This window comes from Thermobia domestica, chromosome 17 (genome assembly GCF_964235325.1).
Source record: "Thermobia domestica chromosome 17, izTheDome1.hap1.1, whole genome shotgun sequence".
NCBI lineage: Eukaryota > Metazoa > Arthropoda > Insecta > Zygentoma > Lepismatidae > Thermobia > Thermobia domestica.
In genome coordinates, this window is record NC_137470.1 from 98,257,175 (window position 1) to 98,274,813 (window position 17,639).

General features: G+C 35.9%; 1 protein-coding gene across 2 annotated transcripts in view; it reads left to right on the top strand.

The window, feature by feature from the left end:
* The first annotated feature begins 7,966 nt into the window (after positions 1 to 7,966).
* LOC145674596 (uncharacterized) overlaps positions 7,967 to 17,639 on the top strand; it is a 45,040-nt gene continuing 35,367 nt past the window's right edge. For both annotated transcript variants that reach the window (XM_081744813.1, XM_081744814.1), the window contains exon 1: positions 7,967 to 8,180. In XM_081744813.1, the coding sequence (XP_081600939.1) occupies positions 8,058 to 8,180 (123 nt within the window). In that variant the 5' untranslated portion in view covers positions 7,967 to 8,057. The remainder of the gene's footprint in view (positions 8,181 to 17,639) is intronic.

A 17,639-nucleotide genomic window follows, 5' to 3' on the forward strand; every position in this document is an offset into this window, starting at 1 on the left:
AGATAAATAAAGAAAAAAACAAAGTATAAGAGAGAGAAATAAAGGCAAGAGGCAGTTGCGTCTGCCGTAAATAAGTCCGAAAGTAATCGGCCAAGGCAGGGGGAAGTGGAGGCTTATAAAAAAAAAAAAAAAAAAAAAAAAAAAAAAAACTACCCCTCTTCATACTCGTATTTCCGCGCCAGAAGAAGAGTGAGGGACTGTTTGTTAATGCTCCACCTGAGAGTATTGCTGTAGCACAAAGTACTGATTGGATAACGACTGATATTTTTTTAACTTAATTGCAACACTTTGTAAAATTCTGTCATCCTTTCCCTCACATCCCAGTTGTGCTAATTGTTGATGGACATGGCAGCCATAAAGAACTGAAAGTGATTAAATGTGCGAGGGATCACAGGATTCACTACTCAGTACTCCTCCACATATCACTCACAAGACTCAACTCACTGATAGGTGTTTTATGAAACCATTTCAAGACACATACAATGATGCTTGTTCACTGTGGATGCGCAAGAATGCTGGAGTAAAGACATCCGAATACGATGTAGCGCATCTTGTTTCAGAGGCACACCAAAAAGTATGTCACATGGACGTAGCTCTCAACCGATTTTTCTTCACAAGAATATATTCACTGAACCCTCAGATATTCACAGACACTGACTATCTGTCCGCAAACGTTCACGAGTATCTGATCGGCACTTTGTGTGCAAAGGATTGGGCACGTCCATCCTCACCACAACAAACGTCTGGAGATCAGGTGACATGTTTAGGATAAACGGTCTCCCGACATCCTTGATGCAGTCTTTATGGTTCCCCAAATCTCAACAGGACGATTAGCTAGGGATGCTGCTATGAGCCAGATAATGATTTGGAGGACTCTGCACAATAACGCGTTAAATCCTTATCACGTTCGTCTGCACCAAAAACTCCGAGAACAAGATTTCCATAACCATCTGGAGTCAATGGCTGAGCGACAGGAATCCATGTTTCACCACAACATTCTGTGTACGGATGAGGTGACCTTCAAGATTAATGTAGGTCAACGTACACAACGCTCACTACTAGTCCAGCGAGAATGCTCACTGGGTACGTGAAGTTGACAATCAACATATCTGGAGTCTAAATGTCTGACGTGGTATAGTGAGAGGCCAAATTGGTCCTTATTTCTTCGAAGGTACTTTAACAGAAGTAGGATACGCTAATTATTTGTCAGATGTTCTTTGTGAGCGCTTGGAAGAGGTCTCATTAGCAACTCGTGAAATAATGTGATTACAAGACGGTCACTCTGCTCATTTTGTAACAGTTGCCGGACAAACTATTGCTCATTTATTTTCAAACAGGTGGATCGGAAGAGGAGGCCGTTTCCTGGTCAGCTCGTTATCCGGACCTGACTCCTCTCGATTTTTCTTTTGGGGACGTGTCAAGGAGCTGGTTTAGCAAGAGCGTCCTACTACAAGGGAAGACATAATGAACAAGATCTATAATGTCTGCCATGGACTAAGATGAAATGAAGTGTTAAGAGCAATCTACAGTGTCCCGGTGCGCATTCGAATGTGCATCGCACGTGCTGGATGATCCTTTGAACATTTATTGTGTTTTATTTTTTTTTGGGGGGGGAGTACGATATTTTGGTGAGAATGTTCAGACCTTGCAGTTCATGTTATTTATTTTATTTATTATCTTCAGTTTGTTTATTTTTATTATTCTTGAACAATTGTTTGTGCAATGAGTTCCGAAAAGTGATTTATTAAAATGTTTACATAAGTTAAGAAGACTAAGAGAGTGTCAGTGATTTCGTAAGTTTGATTTTTTTAGAGCGGAGTTGTTGGACTTTACAACCAAATTTCTTTCATACGTAGTTTAAAACCAAAGAGTGTTTTTCTCTGTTTTTCTGTTTTAAATTGGTTCATATTCCGAAATTTAAACTAGTACTGTCCTGTAATATTGTTTTCGTTTGTTGATAAGTAGACGAGATATGCCCTAACGTTTGATACTAAATGCTATAAAGCGTTTTTAACAACTATTTAATAGAACATGTGCTATCTGATGTTCTTTTGGAGTCATTACCAACTAAAACTGTTGTTCTTAGTTGCAATTCAACAGCAAATAATACATAGATGCCAAACCGGAGATTTTAACCGAAAATGTTCCTGTAAAAGTTGTTTCCTTTTCAATAATACTTCCAAATAAATCGAAATTGGTATCACTCTCCATTTAAAATTTTGGAGTTCATTCCCCGCGGAAGTATTCTCGCTACGCCACTGAATATGAAAGAATCACAGTTTGATTCTTCACATACGATTTGGTAGTTCATTTTTTGTTTGTGCAATGAGTTCCGAGAAGTGATTTATTAAAATGTTATACCACAACATTCTGTGGTACAAGTGTCTACGTGCACTACGAGGCGAGAAAAGTGCCTGGGACGGGTGGTCTGATACTCCTTATATATAGTAAAAAGCTGAAGGAACAGAATAAAGAGCTCGTCGCTCCATCAAATAAATACATACATATCTGCTACCATAACTAGGTGCGTAAAGCATCTATACACAGCTTCGCCGGAAGTCTGCTTCATTGTAAGGCTAATTGGACGCCCAAGCAAACGTTGGTACTTCTGCTTGAATGGGCGCAGAAATTGCCTGAAACTGTACGCAAAAAAGCATCTATACTGGACTCCGAAGAGGTACTTGAGTGAATTGTCTCCAGAATAACGCCAGTTTGGGAACAGGCAGAAATACATCAATTTTGAAGAAAAAAAGTTGACTACGGTGTCATCCTCAATGTCTAGAGACGATATATCCAAAAACAAATTTCTATACTCCAGCCGTTCTACCGGTTGCAAAAAGCATACGTTTTATAACGGTCTCTATATTGGTAGAGGGATTTAAATATATATATATATATATATATATATATATATATAACGCAGCAGTTGAAATGCGTGGGACAAGGGGCAGGTATGAGTAATGGATTATCCAGGGCGCTGTACAATTAGTTACGCCACTTTTCATATCTCCTTCCTTCTCTTCCCTCTACATTATATCTGGAGATGTATGTTCTGACTAATAGGCTACTGTGGCGATTTTAAAAAGTAAGAGGATATACGCTATCAATGATAAACTATGACAATTCATATATATATAGGGCAATAAATCGAAAAACTCTATATCGGTCTTTTGCCCCCTCGTTCGAAATAAATCTGCAGGCTTTAGTGATTATCATGTTGGTTAATTACTGTATTATATTGTGCTATACGTGGAATAGATACTTCTGCGTTTTATGTAATAATAAGAACCTTATTTACGTCTATTACGACCCTTGCTTGACGACAGCGATACATATTCACGTTCAGCATATTCAGTTTCCATTCTGAAATAAGGACGGTGAGACGAATGAAATAATTCACGCATGCATTTAGGACTTAGAAAACTGTTCTGCGAACATTATGTGTTGAATTCCTGAAGAGTGAAAAGCGCTAGTAGCAATTGTTAGCAGTTATTAACTTACCATATAAGACAATAAAATTTTAAAAACTGAGAATACGCATCTTTTCAGAGATGACAGTGCATCGATGCTTCAAACTTATGGTTTTACTCCTTATACCTACGTTATTTCCCTAGTCAAAATAAAAACTGTTCAAAATTAATCCCAATTTCTTATGCAATCATCCCTTCCTTGGAGTACTGCGCAGTCACATACCACGTAAAGGCACTTTAGGCGACGAGGATACATGGCCTTGAAGGCCAGGCTTCCGACTTCTGATATAGAGGTCCTGCGCTTCTTCAGAACAGGGAGCAGGATACAGTTTAAAAAAACAGAAATATTACATCGGGATATTTCTTTAGTGATAAGCATTGTTGGTCGAATCATGCTCGAGCTTTCTGATGGATTCAATTAATTACAGGCATTTGATAATAATGTTTGTATTAAGAGTATATAAAAGAACATAACTTTAAGAACATAAGATCATAAGCCTCAGTGGTAAAACCAACAAAAATAGAAAAATGATAAAAGTTTTGTATTAAAACAATTCTCCCTGCGTAATCTAAAACTTAGAAAAACAATAGTTAGAGCTAGTATTCCACCAGACTGACTATTGGTGATAGAAGCGAATGACGCAAAATAGTCTCTCAGTCTCTTCCCCTCACATCTTGTCTTTCTCCGAGGTTGGCGCGTGGAACGTAGCACTCTACGAAAGGAACTGAATTTCGCCTTGAAACGATTCTCCTATCACTTCAACTCCGCTACTATAGAAGGCAGGCACCTAGCAGCGGCAGAGACTGAAGAAGCAAAGAAGGAACTTACAAAATTTTCCTAGTACCTGAGCCAGTATGAAATAGACTAGAAACTCGGTAGGCGGCATCATACTTAAGTTTGATGAGGGTTACGCGGCTTACATCAGCCTAATAATCTACTCGAACCTGGACTGCCTTTCTTAGATTCCTTTCCCTTTTCTTCATATTTGGCAATTCACCTTTTTATTAGTTACATATTGAATCGCACGACTTGGGATTCTTCTAGCAGTCTACATTATTACTTTCTCAGTGTTATTCTGGGAGTTGTCTCTTTCAATTATGTAAGTTTTACAAAATTTGGTAAACAACTTCTTATATCAGACATGGGATAAATTTTCCTACATCTTTCGTAATAAATTTACTTTATTACGAGATGACTTATCACTTCAGTCAAGTCATATTCCAGACTCTAGAATATTCACTAAAGGGTGTAAGAAAAGACAGATACTCATACCAAATTTCCGATAAGTTCATTTCTGATGCCACCAACCCCTGAGACTTCTGTTCATTTTTGGTATCAGTTATATCAAGTCAATTTCAAACCAGCAAGCTAATGAAAACGTTCTTGCTTGAAGCTAATACGAGTTTTATTCGAACCCATCAGCTTAAAGAAAGAATCGAAATGTGAGTCGCTTTACTAGAAAACATGGATAAGGACCCATCCCGACCCATATAGGAAGGAGTTCCTCACCGGAAATTATTCTTAATTGGGATACTGTGAGATTCCTAGTAAGGATGGTGGGATTGCTCCATGCAAACGCAGTAAAAATCACCCTAAAATTTATAACATGTTTTATGTTCGGTCCGCGTTATTCTAGAACACTTACACGCGCACACAAACACACACACACACATATATCTATATATCTATATCTATATCTATATCTATCTATCTATCTATCTATCTATCTATCTATCTATCTATCTATCTATCTATCTATCTATCTATCTATCTATCTATCTATCTATATATATATATATATATATATATATATATATATATATATATATATATATATACTCGAATTATCACTCATTTTTCGTGGATTGCACCGAGTAACCTCGAAGCCGTGTATTGTTTATCTTTCTTAATAAGCCTTCCAGTAGTTCTGGGAAGCACTCTGGGTTTTTCATTAAATTATAATATGGCTCATAAAATGTTTCACTTCTTAATGATCCTTAAATATGCATTTTACAGAATTCAGGGAATAATTGTTCCTTTACATCTCATTTCACTAGTTCACACCATGCTCCACTTTCTAATGTGAGGGGGTCTCTATAAAGATAGATATGATGTAACTGATTAAGAAAGTCAAACACACTACCTTCACTCCATAATATGTCCTTGTGTTCCTTTCTTATGAAAAGATAAGAATGGGATACCCTGGCGTTAGACCCTCTGGCGCGTTATTCTCCAATAGGTGTAAGATCCCTATACTCTCGATGTCGTTTAATCTAAATACAGACTTTGTTAGTACTCTTGGAGGAGGGAATGCTAGCATGAAAAAAGAAATTATCAAAAACGAAATACATTACTATAGAATCCAAAGTTTCCGGAGTCCCTAAGTAGATTGACGAAACTCTCTAAATCATTTAATTCTACGTTTAACCAGCTATTAGCACCCCCAGGATGAAGGGATGGGGAAAACAAATAAAAATAATCACGAACGATCGATAGTGATGTCGAATTAATATCACTTGATGTCACTGAGATGGATAATTCACTTCCGAAATTGTTAAAGTCGAAGTTCAGCAGGGGTCAGAACGAGGTGAAAAATAAAATGTCCTAAATGAGTAAGATCAGTGTCCAATCCATAGTTTTCGGGTTTGCTAAGCTCACAGGTCCCAATCGCGATGACATTTAATCATGACTTTAGGCTGTACGGATTGTCATCTGGATTGAGAATTTGCGCGGGCAAATTCGAAGGTGTTCCTCGCACATCGACGTATATGTATGTGCAGTGGCGTATTTAGGGGGGTGGCTTCCGGGCTTAAGCCCCCCCCGAAATCTTCCTTAGTATAGTAAAGTAAATGAAATATCTTGCAGAATTTTCACATTTCCAGGCATAGCCCCACCCGAAAGTTAGCAAAGCCCCTCCCGAAACAAAATCGTAAATACGCCACTGTGTATGTGTATGTATGCATATTCAAATGTAACCCTGGTATATTTGGAGGCATTTGGTATAGCAGTATAGGTTCGTAATATATACCACTATAAATTTTGGTGATCCATATCGTATAAATATATTTTGTAACATTCAATATAACATATGTGTTTAGTGACATTTCGTCGATGATGCAAATTTTGCTGTATGAAATCATCTATCGCAGATGTTTTGTTCGTAGTCTAAATACCAATTGTTATTAAGGCATAGCTTTATTCCTTTGCGGTCCACAAATTGTTAAAACACATACGGATTGGTGTCTCCAGATATTTGCAAGATAAGCCAGTCATGCGTACATTGCTTCCTTAACTCTGATTTCCACATGCTTGTCTACTTTTATGATCATTTACTCCTGTCTCAATGTGTTAAAATTAAAAATCTCGGTTCGGAAGCCTCATTCCGCATCGATCCACTTCAGTGTTTTAAAACTAAAAATCTCGGTTTGGAAGCCTCATTCCGCAAGTTTTAAAACTAAAAGTCTCAGTTTGGAAGCCTCATTCCGCATCGATCCCCTTCAGTGTTTTAAAATAAATAATCTTGGTTTGGATGCCTCATTCCACACCGATACTTTTCAATGTTCTAAAACTAAAAATCTCGGTTCGGAAGCCTCTTTCCGCATCGATCCCCTTCAGTGTTTTAAAACTAAAATTCTCAGTTCGAAAGCCTCATTCCGTACTGATCCCCTTCAGTGTTTTAAAACTAGAAATCTCGGTTCGACGCCTCATTCTGCATCGATCTTAGGAAACGTTCTGGACCACAACGCAATGCAAATAATACAATAACCTTTTTGGATTGTTCTGCTTATTATCTAAATCCGAATCGCTAATTTTTATTTGTGGCGGCTGAAATCATTACAAAATGATGCCTCAAGTCCGATTGCATTGGAGGAGTACGACTCAGCACGTATATAAAATACTCTTGAAACTGATTTTAACCCCTAGTTTTGCTCTTGTAATGGCCTCACACTGGTAACATTACACTTGTAAACATGTCACACTGGTTTACTATTCTGTAAAAAAATCTTCAATCTATACAATCCTATTTCACGTGTACTCATTGATTTTATTTACCATTTTTATGACTGACTACTCTTAAGCTGCACTTTAATTAATATGAAATGCCTCATACTATTTCCAAACTTGTTTTATTCTTAGTCACCAGAGTGAAATATAAAAGTACTTTATTTCAAATTAAAAACATAATTGTTTTACTTACGCTTGTTAGCACATTTAATTTTGAAAAAGGGTAGGTGGCCAATTTGATTTCAACAAAACTTTTAATCCTAGTAATGTAGAGTAATATAATCTCTTATCACAAATAACTTAGGGTAGTTCACCTCAATAAACAAGTGTGAATTCTGACCTAGTAAAACGATTTAAAAAAATTTTGATCCATTTGCTGAGCCCCAAAAAATAATATTATTTTAAAATCACAATTGTATAGGTGGAAAATCAAACTCGAAGTAAATGCCATCTGTTGCGGCTGGCCGAAATCTCACGAAGGTGAACGAAACCCAACGATCAGCTGGAAGATAAATACGCCATTTTATCAGGAAAGAAAATCGATTTCTAGCAGTTTTTAACTCAAATAAAGGATATTTACAATGTCTGTTTCGAAAGCATGTCGATTATGCTTCGCCGAAGCTCAAAACTATATATATGTTTTTAGCAGAGAGGCCAGATCTGCTTTGCTAAATCTTAAAATCCAGAAATGTTTGGGTATTCACGTAAGCCATATCAGTACTAGCCATTATTATATCATATTATAAGATTTTCCAAATGTTAATTTTAAAAATTAATTTAAATAATTAAATATCGTGGTGGATATGCTGTATAAGCGTCATGCTTATAATGTGAAATTTATGATTTAACTATTTGAATGTTGAATGTACGGCATTTTACTTCAGTTCAGCCGATGAAGCCAATGTACATAATCGAATTGCTGAAGATAGAATTTATAAACAAGATTAAAGAGTAAAATATAATTATATAAAATATATGATTAATTGCCACTAATTGAAACCCAGAAATAGAAAGTTTACACAGAGGTGAACAGAATCAGACGAAATGTGAGCATAAGAGTATCCAAAGAGGTTAGAAAGGTCCTAGGTAAGTGGTTTTTCAGGAAGAAAAACGAAGTTAAACTCTGGACTATATGGTTTAATCTATTGATGAGATATTAGGTAGACAGGCAATAATAACCTAGGATGTGTGTGCTGCAGTAATGGAGGGAAATACAGAAATGTAAAGCGGAAAATATTATAAGAGAAGTTGCATCTGAAACAAATGTGGTGAAAAGGGGCAAAATGTTAGGTGCTATCTCATTTTATGGGGACACTTATGTGTAAAATCTAAGGAAGAAACATTTCACTTGATTTCACAATAGGATTGTAGCTACAAGTAATCAAAATATGTCGGAATATCACCTCTAACAAGTGTAAAAATGTAGATATCTAATAGAAAGTGTGCCCTTTATAAACGCACTATTCTCTAGATAGGACACTGATAAAGTGAAGTGCTATACAAAGGTAATGTACAAAAAGATCATGGAACTGTCGAAACGTGTGCCACACACAAGACATTGTTATATGTCATTTAAACTGTTTTTCTACTATTCTTGTTAATGTGTATACTCACCATCACTGACGCGCCTGTTCCCTGCGGATGAACTCTCTTGCTAACGCACTGGGTGCTTGCTACGTTTCTGCCCAGACTCGGTTAGATAGCATTTGTGTTTTAGTTATCACCTAGTATATGATGAAATCTGTTTTAAAGTTGATTCGTTTTACGCAATGCAGTTTTTATCCCATGTGCGCACATTCTGTACTTATACTCAGGCCTCCTAAAGTCAATTAGCACCCATTAATGCAACTCATCCCTTAAGAATCACTTTCTAAGGCAGTAAGACTGCAATTTCTGCTAAGAGAAATCCATATTTCATTCATATAAAGTGCACTTAACGAAAGGTGGCTTCTGGCAATTGGAGTGAGCACGGGGACAGTGATGGCGCTGTTGCCAAAGGCTTTGGCACCACAGAGGCAGTAGTTTCAACAGCTTAGGTTTAGAGGTGATCCTACACTTTCAAACCTAGAAAAAAATTAAAACGTTAAAAATTGCGAGGTAGGCTAGGTTAGGTTAGTTTAGTTTACTGGGTAAGATATTAGTTAAACTAAAAGAGTGACTGGAACCGGTTCTCATAGAAGCTTCAATTATCACTTAATTTAAAGTATGTTAGGTTAGATTGGTGTAGGTTAGGTTAGATTCCAGTGAATGCTCTACTTAAGTTAAAAATTTACCCGTTATACTTTTACTATTTTCAACGCACCGATTCGCAATGCTATACGCATGTGGATTTTCACAACCTTCCCTATTTTCTACACTGTGTTCTTTAATTCAGTAATCTGTGGTTCTCATAAAAATTTAATATATTCTCTTCATTATTCTTATATAATACTGTAAACCTCAATGATAGAATATCACATTTCACGCACCGATTCGCCATCCTATGCGACTACCATGCTTCCGAATCATTGAAACCTTCCACATCTTGCAATTAGTGCCCACTTCTACATCTTTCCTCGTATTAAACATAATTTTACTGCCAAACTTACACACCTAAACATCATATAAGAACTCAAATTCAAAATTTCTTACCTCATTTCTTCTGTAAGTTTTTTCTTTTTCTTTTTTTTTTTTAATCGGAGGTTCATCTCTAAACTTAACCCGCTCCGACGACACATTTAAGACGTTTAACAAGTCATATATAATTCTATAGTCGTATTAATATGAAAAGAACGTATCATTTCCAAATAATAATAGTATTATTACTACTTGGAACAGTGGTGTGAAAAAGAGGTGGGTGTAGGAGTTCATCTCCCCTTCAGCTAGACATTATGGATAAATAAACACTTGCTATATTATGTGTTTATATAAATTACGTGTGTCCTGAAAGGAAATAATTTAATCTTTTTAACTTTTACGGCTAAAGGAGATGGTGATGATCAGAAATGAATGAAATGGTGGAATGAAGAAAATGGAAGGAAACTGGAGAACCCCGAGAAACTCACGTAGACGGTGTTTGTTCAACACAAAGCTTACTTGGCCAAAGCTTGGATCAAACCAAGGACCCCATGCACCAGAGGTGAACGCTCTACAACTGAGCCACCATGGCCCGCGTGTCCTTAAAGGATATGAATTGAGTGCTTCAATCCCTTCCAAGATAAATCTACAACAAAAGTAAAGAATATATTAATAAAATTTATTTTGCATTTAGTTTACACTTCTGTAGTCTTTCGTAATAGAAGACGGGAGACATTTCGATTTGAAACTTAACACCTGCCTGCATATAACAAAATCAATATCTATCTTTTACCAATTGGGACAGGCTTGGTACATTTGTGTGCCAAGTTAGTCTAGCATTTCCTATTGGAATGATTAATACTTACAATGTTCTCTCAAACCATACTGTCCTCTTAGGTTCAACATTTGCCATCTTCGAGAAGCAACACCGTATAAAAACGGTATCCTCCCTGTCATAAAATATTCCTTCCTTAAATTTCTATATTGAAACCCTGTTTCTTAACTATTTTGTACAGAGTTATGTTGTCCGTCTGTAAATAAACTATTTCCGTAACGAATCCCAGAGATAATTTAAAGTTGGGTACTTCTTTTATCTATAAACATGAGGTCGAATTGCATCCTTCGTGAAGTCATCTAAGGTTGATTTTGGACTTGCTCGTGACTCTTTCTTCTTTCTTTCTTTTTTATGTTTACTAGGTTTTGTAAATGATACCGGAAACGTGTAGTTCCTGCCTTTGAATTTTTCTGTGATTATGCGAATAATAGTTCATTCATTGCCTTTCAAAAAATTCGAAGTTCTTTTTATCAACTGTTCTATGGGGGAAAAAAGGGTCTTTATTTCTTTGTTGCCTTATAAATAGCACCGTGCGTCATGTCATTTCCTGCGACTGACTTCAGAAAGTTGAACCAGTTGTCTTACTCGTTGTTGTTCCAGCATTTTCAGTCGTCATATTTATCTTCCTCTTGTAAACACAACAAACATCACTATTCACAATCAACACTTACCTCTAATTCAGAAAGAACACTTAAAACAGCATGTACTAAAACAAATATTTTACTCTAAAGAAACAACTATTGACAAAATATTCAACACTCAACTACCGTCAGTGACCTTGGTTTTCTAGAAACAACGTGAGAGAATAGTTCAGTGGTTGATGGCTACTCTCGCTTTTGTTTCCTTGATAACAATTGTAGCTACCTGTCAGAGGCTAGCTTTCGTTAACTGCACTGCAGGTATCATCTAGTATGACAACCTTGCACAGGAAAGAAGTAGTTTCGTATACGTTTTGTAAGTTTTATGTCCCATTGATGTGTATTTGATAAATTCTCGGTTCCCAATCCCGCCTCTAAAAGTTTATTTATACAATACTGTATTAGGGCTCTGTTTGTAGTGCTGGTTTGAAATATGATAAGGTTAGGATTGATCGTTTCCGTTACTTTGGAATAGTGAGTAGTTTCCACCACTTAACAGTTGGAAGGTACTAATTTTGCGCAGTAATATTATACAGGTGAACACGTATCTAGTGAAGAGCAAAGAAGGTATGAAAATAAATGTTTGTGATTAACAGCTAAGAGTGAACAGTTAACAGTTAAGGTGTATTAAAATTTAAAAAAATACATAGTAACACAGCGTTGAATACATGTTCATGTAGGTCTGATCATAGGTCACCATCTGCGGAAGATTAGTGAAATACATTGCTCTGCATAATGTAATACAACATATGGATTTGAGCTCTAGATATTGGGAATAAGAAGATGAGAACTGAAGTTTCTAACATTCCTGAAACAAGTTTCATATTATAATTCCGCAGAGCATTTGATCCCGACCCGGAAATAAGATAAATTAAATTGTAATTATATGTCAGTCTTCATAGAAGCCATATCATTGAGTAAATAATGTCCCAGTACAGCCACTCACAGTTTGATATCTCTACTCACCTTATGGGGTAAAAATCTGGAAGAAAGCCTGTTTGGATGGTACCCTACGACCAGCGTAAATGTCGCCTAGCAGTACAGTGCTCATAACAGATGATCGGCTGGTAAGTCAAGCGTCCTCTCTCCTTGTCGCACGCTTGCGCTATGGAACTTAGGTCTAAGAACCTAGTAGGTTAAGTAAGTAACAAGCGATATACTGAGTTACACTGGTAGTATATTAATCCGCGATATCCTGCTTGAGGATAAGCTTCTATAAACTGCCGAGCTGAAGTCAATGAACAGAATTGACTATATCATGAATGTAAGTTGCCCTAATCATGCTACCTGAGCCAAAGCCAGGGGCTTATTTAGCATTAGTATTTACGTGAGCTGCCTAACGATATGGAGCGTAAGGCGCTGTTTCGAATTGTCTAACCATCTCTAGCGACATTTTCGCGAGATAGGTAACAATAATTGACTTCATTCAGGTCAGCAGCAAAAAGGCAGAAAAGATTCCAACTCGCAAGCAAAAAGGGAATGAATATTTGCCCTTGTTGTCTGCCGCTTTACTTGGAAAAAAGGAAATATTAAAGTTACTAAAATCGTTTTAATAAATTATATTGCATTTGCAAATATTTCGTGAATGAAATAATACCAGGTGGAAACAACAGTGTAAATGAACAATCTGAGTGCCAATATTAAAAAATTAAGGGTAAAGGCAAGTAATTGGCGAATAAAGGGCGACGATTAAGAACAATTTTACCGATATTTAGAAAATATATAGGAGAAATTTAGTTATATAAAGAAAGATATAGCATTAGCTGAATATGCAATTTATGTATACTGCATATCTGTAACATGGGTAGTAGTCAGATATTTCGAGAAAGTGTGAACCAGCACTGAAAGATCGCCTGAAATTTTATAAAGAATATATGATTCTATCGACAAGAAGTGTGAGAGTTGTAGCTTAGCGTACTACTGTCAAAAATCAGGTGGAATAATGTAAAGGTTGTGTACATCGATGAAGGATGTAAAACAAATACCGGCTAAATATAGGTAAGCACAAAATAGGTTAGGTGAGAAAAAGTATTTTAAATAAAAACTCTAAATAATGCCTAGCTTTCTATGCTCCTACCACGTTCGTTCTCTCAGTTTTTTTACACGCTTTACCGGGTCTTCAAAAAACACCTTCGTGCAAGCAATCTAGTAAAAGTTAATTAGGTTTTTTAAGGTACTTTAAGTTGAATAAGCTACACACACTCATTCTCCTTATCTTGAACAAGGAAGAATTGCCACAAGAATGAAAAGAATCAATCATTGTTCCAATTCACAAGAAAGCCGACAAAACTGACTGTAATAATTACTGAAGCATTACTCTCCTACCAACATATAAAATTCTTTCAAACATTCTATTAACAAGATTGACCTATACGCGGATGAAATTATTGGAAATTATCTGTGAACGACGAAATTAGACGAAATAGATCAACTATCGACCAAATATTTACCATTCGCCAAATACTCGAAAATAAGTGGGGATACAATACTGTGGTACATAAACTATTTATTGATTTTAGAAAGGCTTACGACTCAGTTAGGAGAGAAACATTGTACAACATTTTACAGAATTTGGAATACCGAAAAACCTAATTAGATTAATTAAGATATGTTTAAATGAATCCCAAAGTAAAGTCTGGGTAGGAAAATTTTTGTTCACGAGCTTTCCCGTCGAAAATGGCCTGAAACAAGGAGATGCGTTGTCGCCATTATTATTCAACTTTGTCGTGGAATACGCAATAAAGAATCAAAGATAGCAACCAGGGCTTAGAGTTGAATGGTGTTCACCAGGTTATGGCATATGCTGATGATGTAAATTTAATAGGGGATGATAGGAGAACAATAGAAAGAAATGCAGAGGTCTTATTAAACGCTTGCAGGGACATAGGTTTAGAAGTAAATGCAGAGAAACCTAAATACATGTAAGTGCGTCGGGACTGTAATAGGGCGAATTATAAATGTGTTAAAATATTAAATAATACTGTTGATAAAGTGAATACATTCAAATATCTAGGATCAATATTAACAGATGAAAACCATATTCAGGATGAAATTAAATGTTGACTGAAATCAGGGAATTCGTGTTATTATTCAATTCAAAATTTTGTCGTCACGAATTCTGTCGACGAATTTGAAGCATAAAATATATAAAATGATAATCATGCTTGTTGTACTATATGGTTGCGAAACATGGTCGCTTATTCTGAGGGAAGAACATAGACAAAGTATTTGAGAATAAGATCCTGAGACGAATATTCGAACCCAAGAGGAACGGGAATGGGGAGAATTCACAAGGAACTGCATAATTTATACGGTTTGCCGAACATTGTTAGGGTCATCAAGTCTAGGAGGCTTAGGTGGGCAGGGCATGTAGCTAGGATGGAAGAAAGTAGAAACGCTTTCAAAGTCTTGACTGGGAGACCAATCGGAAAACGGCCATTACGAAGATCTAGGCACAGATGGGAGAACAATATTAAGATGGATTTCGCATAAATAGGAATACAAAGTAGAAACTGAATCCAGTTGGCCAAGTATAGAAGTCAGTGGAGAGCTTTTGTGAGCGCGGCATTGAACCTTGGGGTTCCATACACCATAGTTAGTTTTAGTTACTTTGAGTTGAATTTTAGTTAGAAAATTTTGAGTTAATCATCATAATTCTTATGGCTCCTAAAACTAACCTTGAGCTAGAAATGAAACACTGCTTATAATCAACTATTCTAAAGGTAGATTTAACAAAAAGACATGATATGCGTGGTAATTTCCATTTGGTACACCTAATCTTCATCTGAATATATTTAAGTAACTCACTTATGCAGGCAACAAAGATGTATATAAAGTATTCATATAAAAACATTATAAAATGTTTGTAATTCAATGCAGTAGTACGTGAAAGAAACACATTCAAGCTTCACATTCCACCAACATCACTAAGGAACTTTTTCGTGGCTCTCTGGATGGTGTACACGGCTTCTGCGTAAAGACCTAGGTTTGATTTTCGGCAGGAGATCATATGGTTCAAATCTCACTTTAAGCTTCACATCCACATCTCAAATATCCTCAATCCTGAAGGTGAATGAAGCTCCAATCCATTCACTAATACTAATAAGCTGTGTATGAATAGAATAGTTTGTTATTATGAACAAGGGACAACAGGACAGACTAAAGAAGTGCAGATCATGAACAGGTGCAGAAGTAAAGTAAGCATGTTTCTTCTAATAATTTATGATTTTTTAAAGGTTTTTCACCTCTCACACTTCCTAAATAATGAGAAGATAAAGGACTATCAACGCCACTAGATTGTACGATTGTTGTATTGCTAGTCACATTAAATAATATCCAAGTTATCATTCACTTCCATATTTCTGTAATTCATGTATATTACTTGCACTTCCGAGCTTTCGACTCTCCCCTGGAGTCTTGGTTACAGGGATAAAAACATCAAGGAATAAAACTGAACAGATTTACCAAGAGAAGAGTGGTGCTGAAACACATTTTGTTAAATTCAACGATCACACGTCAAATGGTGCTGATGTAAGTTGCAATATGGCTGAGTTCTAAGGAAACCATAATTAAATTTAAACAAGGGATTGTTAAGTGATGAATGGGATGTAAGAATTACAAAGTCATACAATATTGGCATAACACAAAACTATCAACATGAGCTTTCAATCTCCCACTAAAGAACAAAAGAGCTTACAAATCGATTTCGTCACCACCACTTGACGTGTCATAGTTGAATTGATGAAGTGTGTTCCAGTACCGTTCATCCATTGGTAACTTCGTTCAATTTTATTCCTTGTTTTTTTTATTATTATTATTTTTCTTCCTGTTTTTATCCCCTGTGATCAAGACTCCAGGGGAGAGTCGAAAGCTCGTAAATACATGTAATGTTCAGCAATTACTGAAATTTTTAATAGAATGATAGTTAAAATTCTTGTATGTATTTTTAAATTGTCTGAATATCCAGAATGATAGTAATTAGAGCTAATATTTTCTTTCCTTTGATAAGATTGGAATCTCCTAGCATGTTTGTTAGTTTCATTAGCTTTCCTTTTGTATTTGTAAGAAAAGTTTGTGCCACATAATGCCTATTAGTTTGGGAATTACATTATCCCTATTTCCTAATTCAAGCGAATGTTGATAACCAACTTGCTATACTTTGAAAATAAATTAGACGAACAAGTACACTGACATTAGTAAGTTGTTGATTGTAATAAGTGCCTATCAAAATTTGTGAAGTGTGGCGAAATCAATTGCCAATATAAACTAATGGTGGTCTGAGAGAATGCCGTAAATTAGATATATTAAGTATGAGTGGTAGAAAAGAATTTGTAAGCCCAGGTGCTCTTGACACACACACACCACAAATAGGTGTCATAAAAGCCAGTTTGACATTTCCATAAATGATTGCACATTTTCTGTTTTAATAACCAAATTTACATTAATAGGCTTGACTTGATCTAAAGAGCTAAATCGAGTAAAGTTTTTTTTTTCTTTTTGTTTCAACTTTTTTAGCTGTTCTTCATATTGCAAGAAAATTTCATGTTGTTTGATATAAACAGACCCTAATATTTCCTGTTGTTTTCTATGAACGAACCCCAACATTTTTGTCCAAATAAAATTATGAGATATACTCAGCTGCTTGGTCATACTTACTAAATCATTTTTATTATTTTTACATGTCAAACTACACCTTCTTCCCTGTAATAAAACAGTGATAATAGTCTAAGTTAAAGTGTGATCAGTTTCTTGCCAAAACCCATTGGAACCAGTGCAGTGGTCTAGAAACAGCCCTGAAACGTAGTTACGTTATTTTTACCTATGAGTATAGATAGCTTTATAACTACTAGCCTTCCGAATATCATATAAGGACTATAAAGACTAACCTTTACCATAACCCCCTTATATTGAAAACCTAACATTTCGGACTTCTGTTAGTTTCACCACAAACACTAGACTCTCAAGAAATTTCAAGATTCTGCAGCTGATGGGGATGATAACTAAAGATTTTGGGGTGTGGAAGTAGTCCTGTTTAAAATACATAGCATCAATTTTTTAAAAGAATATAGGAGCCTGTAAGAACAGAACATTTTCCATTTTTGACAATTTTAGAAACCTATAAGTATATCAAGCTT